The sequence below is a fragment of the Strongylocentrotus purpuratus genome, unplaced genomic scaffold, assembly GCF_000002235.5.
Source record: "Strongylocentrotus purpuratus isolate Spur 01 unplaced genomic scaffold, Spur_5.0 spur5_scaffold_9, whole genome shotgun sequence".
NCBI lineage: Eukaryota > Metazoa > Echinodermata > Echinoidea > Camarodonta > Strongylocentrotidae > Strongylocentrotus > Strongylocentrotus purpuratus.
In genome coordinates this window covers 29,653,361-29,662,058 of record NW_022145615.1, presented here as the reverse complement: position 1 = coordinate 29,662,058, position 8,698 = coordinate 29,653,361, and the positions used below count along the sequence as shown (strand labels likewise).

At 38.2% G+C, this 8,698-nt stretch overlaps 1 protein-coding gene across 2 annotated transcripts in view; it reads right to left on the bottom strand.

Moving 5' to 3' along the window:
- gnrhr2 (gonadotropin-releasing hormone receptor 2) overlaps positions 1-2,081 on the bottom strand; it is a 43,681-nt gene extending 41,600 nt beyond the window's left edge. Inside the window, exon 1 of one of the 2 annotated variants that reach the window (XM_030976265.1) lies at positions 1,329-2,081. In XM_030976265.1, coding sequence (XP_030832125.1) covers positions 1,329-1,922 — 594 coding nt within the window. In that variant the 5' untranslated portion in view covers positions 1,923-2,081. 2 annotated transcript variants of the gene reach the window in all.
- Positions 2,082-8,698: the final 6,617 nt, after the last annotated feature.

Here is an 8,698-nt window from a genome sequence, read left to right as displayed (position 1 = left end):
AGTTTTCCAAGATCATCAACCTTTGTATGAAGGCTTGTATTAAGTGACAAATAGTTCTAATAACAATAAAAGGTATGCTTTTAATGCAGAACTATGGTCTCATTTCGCTTACTTAATTTGTTTAAAACTTCTTTGTTCATGCATATTAATTGCTCACTATAAGCGACAAAGAAGGAATTGACTTCTCATTAAGAAATAATAAGGGTAAATTTTATAGTTGGTCACGTGTTTGCAAAGTGAATATATAAACATTCTTACGCACAAGCACACCCACATACACACACATGCGCCCACACACAATTCTGTTGCTCGCAAATGAGATCACATAGTTGCTCATACGTGTAAGAATCTTCACAACTTCTCAACTTTACAATATTTTAGGAATCGTTTCTTTTCATCACTATCTATCTTAAAACTTCGCTTACCCATTTTATCTTATTTTCTGCTTTAACTTACATCAGAAGGGATGCCTCCGTGCAATCTAATATGGTAGCCGACCCTTATAGGTACCGAAACTATCTGGGGTACGTCTATTTTTCTGTAATTGTAAGATGTAGTTTTATTGTATCATTTTTATTTTCCAAGGAGCAGGATTCGTTAAGCGCATACTATCCATCAACATAGCTCACGTTTCTCTGTCATTCCACCGGGTCGGCATTCACATGGATCAAATAAGACATCTATAGGGGTTTTAAAAAATATCTTAAGGGATACGTTCCATATCAGGTGTCGAACCCCGAACCCTCGTGATCGAAGGCCCAGGGGATAAATGACTTTTATAGGGTATCATATTGCCAAATTTAGATACTCTGATCAGGGACTTCCCTGCTCTGATGTCGCATTTCCCCCAGTTGCCCTCTCCACGCTTTTCACGCCATTGAAATAAACTCCACTAATGCTATTAAACTAATCACAATTTCATCCATAAAGTCATCCATTTACAAATAACTAGCGAGCTCTGTTTCTTTTTCAAACTAGGATAGATGAACAAGTTTCGTGATATGTGCAGAGTTGATTTGTTCTCAAACGCCATTACTTGGAATCGTCAATAACTAAAATGTTTAATATACTTTTACTGGAAAGTGGCCTAACATTAAAATATTGACAGGTTTTCAAAAATCTTTAAAACGCTAGATTCATTGCGTTTTGCGAAACATCTCTCTCCCTTAAAATGCCGAGAAAGTTATTTTATGATATTCGGCATTTTTTTTATTCTTTCGTTCCATTTTAATGTTTTTATTTCAACACTAATAAATGTCATCTCATGATATTCCGCGCTCGGTCACTTCTTTTTTAAATACAGGAAAATAATGATCGAGTGGTTTTACCTGAGGTATGCTACAAACAGCTGCTGATCCCCAGGCCACCCTCAACATGATCTTACATCGCCTGTCTGCGGCCCTGACGCTGAGCGGGTGAACGATGGCGGCATAACGATCGATGCTGATGACGATCAGGACAAACGACGACGCGTACATCGCAAACGTCTCCATGAACATGATGAGCTTGCACATGGTATTCCCCGCCAACCAGGCCACCGTACAGAACCACACCACATCGGTCGAGATGTTGATGAAGGTGATGAGGAGATCGGCGATGGTGAGGTGGAGGACGAGGAGGTTGACGCGGGATTTTCGACCTCGTTGTCGCCAGACAGTGAGGAGGACAATGAAATTGAGAGGCACTGAGAGAACCAGGATGGTGGAGAGCGTGATGATTCGTATTAGGTAGGCCAGCTCGAAAGTTGGTGTTTTCGATATGCTGGAATTGGAATCAGGCGATTCCGTGAAATATGAAAAGTCATAATCTGAGAAGTTCGCAGCAGTGGTATAATTTGAAAGACCTTCAAAGAGAGAAATATTTAATCGATGTATGATTGCTGACTCTGTAGTCACAGGAGAGAGATACGTTGTCCTAGTCATAATGCTTGTTTGGAGTATTCACTGTATCAGAAAGATTCCAAAGTCTCAGCTTCCAATAAAACACATGATCAGGAGTGACCGAGACATATGCACTTCTCTGATGTGAAATGCGATATCTCATAAATCGCGCTTCCATCACCTAACTTCTTTCAGCGAATGACTGCACCAACTCTTCTCGCGTTTATAAACAGTGGGCAGCTAAGTATACGTCATAGTCACGTGACATTGTACTTTCAAGTCATGCGCAAAAAGGACAACGTCGTCTTCATGTGTTAGTAAAGAAAATGACAGGCTTGTGTAATTTTTCGTAGAATATACCTCCTTTTTCACTTCAATTAGCTCCTATCGTTCTAATAGGTTAGTTGTACTAAAATAACGAGGACTTTACAACAAAAAACAATATTATTTTTTATTTTATCAATAGATAAGAACATAAGAGTAGCTCAGTCGATAGAGCAGTGGTCTCGTAATCCGGTGACCCGGGTTCGAAACCAAGGCGATGCACTAGTGCCCATTGGTAAGGCATTAATCCTCATTATCAGGTCCCTCGGAGAGGACCTAAAGCCGTCGGCCGTCTGGTTACTTACTTACAATCATTTATGCTTTCTTAGCAGTCAGGTAAAATAACCACCACCATTCAAGAGTATAATTATAGATATACACTTCTTTGTTTATTCATGAGTTCGTCTTGGCTGGGCATTGTAAATAGGGAATATAAAACGTTCTTTGATTTTGATGATTCTGGTGTAGTGACTATTTTCCCATTTGTGCCAACACACAAAATGACTGAAATCTTATGTATGACTCGGAATGGTAATTTTTTTTTTTTTTAGAGAGAATCTGTAATGATATACATGTAGGCCTACTCTCCATAATATATTTTGAGTTGGGTCTAAAGTGTGGAGGCACTTGAGAGAAAATTGAAGATGCGTTGGTAGAGCCTGATCACTCCACGACATCCTGAATTAGCAAAGTAGAAGGTGTAGATGACTGGAAAAATAAACAGGTAATAACAAATAAAAAATAGACACAAGTAAAGGAAATGATTGTTTGCTACTTTGAAAAATTGAAAAGGTCTCATACTTTGCCTACGATTTTAAATTATTTGTAATACTGTTTCACACAAAAACTCGTGGTAACTGACCATTTGCAGTGAAAAAAAAACTATCAGTCATGTAATCTTAGATTAATTTATAAATCATTGATAAAAGAAGCGATTGCGTATTTAATGAAATACTTGCTGGGGTTGCACTCTGACCGCTCTGGCAGAATGAAACATGACTGTAAATGGTGCTACATCGGATAATAAAGCGCAGAGTTGTTGGGGCATAACATTACAACTTAATAACGAATATAACGAGACTGATCTAGACTATTATGTACAGAGCTAAACCTAGTATATGGTAGACTGCCATCTAACTAAACCTACTTGACATTCTCTTTGCTTTGAATGTTGGTTAATAATCTACAAATTAAAACCTGGACGAATCCCTTTTTTAATTTCCTCTTGTTCCCCATACCTTCTAAAAGGGCGATCCATTGCGTTGCATTGACAGTTGTGATACATTAGACAAGGAACAAAGAATACACAAGAGCGTACGCATGGGACTGAAGTTGGACAAGAAGATCGAGTAGACTATTTACAGTTGTATTTGTACATGAACTTAATGCCAATTTACGGCGACAACGAATTAAAGGAGTGATGGCAGTTAATTTGCTTCTCGATAAAGTTGTCGTCAAGGAGAATGATGGAATGACGAAAGGGTGACGCTATCTGCTGACGCAATGACACGTACATGTAAAAGAAGACAATCGGACGGTTTATCATGACTGTCGAAATATCAATGAAAAGTTGTATTTTACCACTTCTTTCTTCGAGTATTAGGAAATCTATGACAGTATGACAATCAGTGAAAGGTATTATAACGATGGACACTAACGAGCACATGATTTATAATAAATCAAAAGAGAAAGAGAAAATTAGTAATAATTACTAATTTTCTCTTTCTCTTCCGAGGTATATTCTCTCTCCTCACTCTCTCTCTCTCTCTCCGTCTTTCTCTTCCCCTCTACCGTCTCTGTCTGTCTCATACTGTCTTTATTTTATTTTTTTGTATCTGTAGGGTCTTATTACATTAACCACCTTGACCATATTTAAAATGACTAAAGATTAAGGTTGTCTTTTGAATTCCCCCTACCCCCCTCCCTCTCTCTCTCTCTCTCTCTCTCTCTCTCTCTCTCTCTCTCTCTCTCTCTATCTCTCTCCCCCTCCCCCTTTCCTCCTCTCCCAGCTCGGTCTGTCTCATACTGTCTTTAAAAAAAAATTATCTGTAGGGTCTTAAGAAATAATCACCTTGACCATATATAAAACGATTAAAGATTAAGGTTGTCTTTTGAATTACCCTACCTCCCCCTCTCTCTCTCTCTCTCTCTCTCTCTCTCTCTCTCTCTCTCTCTCTCTCTCTCTCTCTCTCTCTCTCTCTCCCCCCCCCCCTCTCCTCCTCTCCCGTCTCGGTCTGTTCCGTACTGTCTTTAAACAAAAAAATTATCTGTAGGGTCTTATGAAATAATCACCTTGACCATATATAAAACGATTAAAGATTAAGGTTGTCTTTTGAATTCCCCCCTACCTCCCCCCTCTCTCTCTCTCTCTCTCTCTCTCTCTCTTTCTCTCTCTATCTCTTTCCCCCTCCCCCCTCTCCCCCTCTCCCGTCTCGGTCTGTCTCGTACTGTCTTTAAACAAAAAAGTTATCTGTAGGGTCTTATGAAATAATCACCTTGACCATATATAAAACGATTAAAGATTAAGGTTGTCTTTTGAATTCCCCCTACCTCCCCCCCCCTCTCTCTCTCTCTCTCTCTCTATCTATCTCTCTCCCCCTCCCCCTCTCATCCTCTCCCGTCTCGGTTTGTCTCATACTGTCTTTAAAAAAAAAAGTTATCTGTAGGGTCTTATGAAATAATCACCTTGACCATATATAAAATGTCTAAAGATTAAGGTTGTCTTTTAAATTTCCTCCAGCCCTTCCTCCCTCCCCTCTCTCTCTCTCTCTCTCTCTCTCTCTCTCTCTCCCTCCCTCTCTCTCTCTCCCTCTCTCTACCATCTCGCTCCCCTCTCTCCATTCTATATATGTCTCCTCTCTCCCTCCCTCTCTCTCTCTCTCTCTCTCTCTTGCTCTCTTTCTTTCCTTCTCAATATTTTCTTTGAGCCGTTTGTTTTTCGAAAAATCTTAATCGCCCGTTAAACTTACCCGCAACAATGAATTGAATTACGATACATCACTCGGAGGCAGATAATCCAAGAACTTCCTAAATCGTTTCGATTTTTCTTTTTCTTTTCCCTGACTTTGATATGCATTTCGGATGCTATTACGAGATATGATTATGAGTAATAGATACGACATCCACGTATTCATTTCTACGTGTAATTTTTCTTTAAACTGTTTAAAAAAAACACCGTGCACGTAGACCACTTTAAAGTAATTTAAACTAAAGCGGAAATGGAGTTCCACAGTACTTCTTCATTCAGAATCTACATGTAAGTACAATATTGCAAGTCAGAAATGTTTTGTTTTACTTCTTCTCTATTACATTGTCTACCAACCCGACAGGTGGGTTTGCTCAAAAAGCGCTGGAAGCATCTTACGGGGTATACAGCAGGTAGATGACTACAGTTCGGAAGGAAACGCAATGGCATGCGGTCGCCTTTGTGGGCAACCCCGTGGATAACATATTTCCATTGCTCCCGCGCTGTCTCCACATCGGATGAAGATTGTTCGACTTAAGATAATTTCCCCAATTTCCGTTGCAGACAATGGTAGAAGACGAATCTGTTTTAAAGTAGCAAAGAAAAATAAGAAACGTTTTTCTTTTTTCAGAACAAAATATATTCTCTATCTAGATAATCAGTTTTATTATGTGTTAAATATAAATTATATTAGATCAATTATCATAATCATGTCGATTTTGATGAATGTCCAGGTAAATGAAGCATCAAAGAGAGAAATATAGTATTCGTGACTATCTCCATAAGGGAATTAAATAAACAATGACGTTGAAAGCCAATATACCCCGTGTTGTGATAGTGGGTTCAAGTAAATATAGCATTATTTTAAACAAATTGCCTTAATATGATGAAATTGAATTTACTTCAAACAACTTGTGTTTGCCAATAATGCATTTTTTCAAGTTGTTTTTATGCTCCCTACATCGACACTGCTTGCCCATGCAGGAGCGGGAAAACACTATAGGGTGACAGTGAAAAACCGCTACGACTGTCTGACACATACAATTCAGGCGATGGTTGCCTTCAACAAATACTTTATTTATTGTATCATCTTTCTTCGAAGATGAAATGTGCTATAAAAGCCTAGGTTATTATTATTATTATTATTAAAAATTATTTGTTTTGTACAATTATTGTGCATATCTTTATACCGATTTTCAAAATTAGAGTTATGAAATGCTTAGTTTAACTCTCGATTAAGAAATACCATTTGGTTTGATTTGGTTTAACATGGTTTACTATAAGCATGATTAATTTCATAGAAATTATTCGCTGTTATACAAAAACTAAATTGATTTTTTTTTAAAACAATAAGTGAGATCGAAAAGTACATAATAAAGTGAGTGAGTCCTGATAAGCCTTCATGAATACGTGTGTTCATGGTGTGTGTATGTCTGTGATAGAAACAGACAGAGAGACAGAGAGGGAGAGGGAGAGAAAGAGAGAGAAATAAAGAGAGAAAGAGAGAGAGAGAGAGAGGGGGGAGGGTGGCATGTAGGAGAGGGTCTCTAAGACCTAATGCAGATAGAAGTTCAGGAAAATCGTATCAAAAAGCGAAAAGTAATGGAAGTGGATGCCAAAAAACTTCGAAATTACCTGATCTCTAAAGAAAATATTGTGTGAGTCAAAAAAAAGTTTACACCAAGAAAATTGCTAATTATTTTTATAATCATCTATGAACAGTAAATTATTATACATCTTATGAAAGAGTGTTTTATCCCAAATCATTTGGTATCATTTTGGTGTGGTATGTGTTGACGCTTGGATGAACAGGAGGCATTGTTTGCAAGAGTGCAAAAATCGACTTGCGCCAAAGTGATGCCTACTGTATGTATTATGTTGGGATTAGCAAAGTGAGAGAATGAATTGAATGTATCAAATGAAATGCATTACATATGCTTTTTGCAGAAGCAAAGTCACACACACACCCACACACGCGCACAAATGTTCGTTGATATTTGATATGTGTGGCATGATTAATTTTGTTAGGGATGTTAATTGAATCTGCAAAGACCGAATTAATACCCAAAACCCAATTGTTTTATTCAAACATCACATAAGCAACTTTGGCACAAGTCGCTTTTTGCACTCTCGCAAACGATGATTTTCATTCACAATACCTCACACATTCATTTTTCTAGATTGGTGCCCCCGACGTAATAGTTTAGGAAATTAATCACCTCAATTAAAAAAATAAGCGAAGAAAGAGCATCTAGAGAGTCTTGAGTCGATCTACAGCAAAGCTAATTCAGCTTCATCTTAATTATTGGCCTATTTCTTCGCTTGTTTCTCCCTTCTCGGTTCTGAGGCCTTATTCCTTTATAGAGATTATAAGTTTCTTCTTCCCTATACTTAATTAGCAAAGAAGCGACATTACTTTGTACATACACTTACATATTCTTTCTACGGGTGCTGTGCAATACTTGAATTACTACATGTGAGATAATATATACCCCAAGTGTCAGCATTAACAGGTGTATTTACGAGACAAGGTAGGAAAGAATTCATTTTCTATTTCTTTAATTTAGGTGATTAATACCCTAAAGATGCTTCCTGTTCGTCCAAGCGTAAACACATACCACACAAAAATGATACCAAATGATTTGGGATAAAACACTCTTTCATATTAAAGATGTATAATAATTTACTGTTCTTAGATGATTTTTAAAATAATTAGCCTTTCCCTAGGTGTAAACTTATTGTTGACTCACACTGTATAGGAAGCAATCCACTTTTGTTTCCGAAGCGAGATATATTGCATGTATAGGTGTGGGTGTGTGTGGGCGTGTGGGGGTAGGGCGGTCGATGTCTCCTAACAAACTTCACCTATAACAACACGTATGCTCCTATCCAATTTATGAACCATTGGCTTCATTCGTAGACACTTACGCATCTACAGTATTTTTTCAAACTTCCGATGTTGTATTTGTTATTGTTTTCTCGGATAATGCAGTACTCCTTTTCAGGTTAACATCCTAAGGATCCTAAGGCTTTTTGCACACATATCGCAGGATTCCTTAATTTTAGGTTACGATCTTCCATTAGTCTTAGGAGTCTCTAGGATAATGCTGCTCGGATTTGTCTAGGGTTTCGAAGATGTATTGATGTCACATCGCAGTGTGTTATGATATATGTGGGTTTTACTTGGATTTTGTGAAAATGAGTATCTCTGGCTGTAACAAAAGACTTGTTTCCACCCAGTGGTTTCAGTGTAAAAACGGAACCTAGATATGGTTTAGGAAACAATATACTGGTGGCAAATACATTTTAGGTTTTTGTTGTTGTTACTTCTTCCTATCTTAAAGGCATTACCGTCTGTCGAAGGACAGAACTGCGTTAACTAAAGCCCCTTTCACACCGGGCAATGCGTAGAGTTGCGTAGTGTTGCGTACCGACTACGCCGAGCGTACGCTGCCCTACGCTGGCCCACGTAACTATACGCTTAGGGGCGCAAAGGAGTACGCGAGATGGACCCCACAAATTAAACATG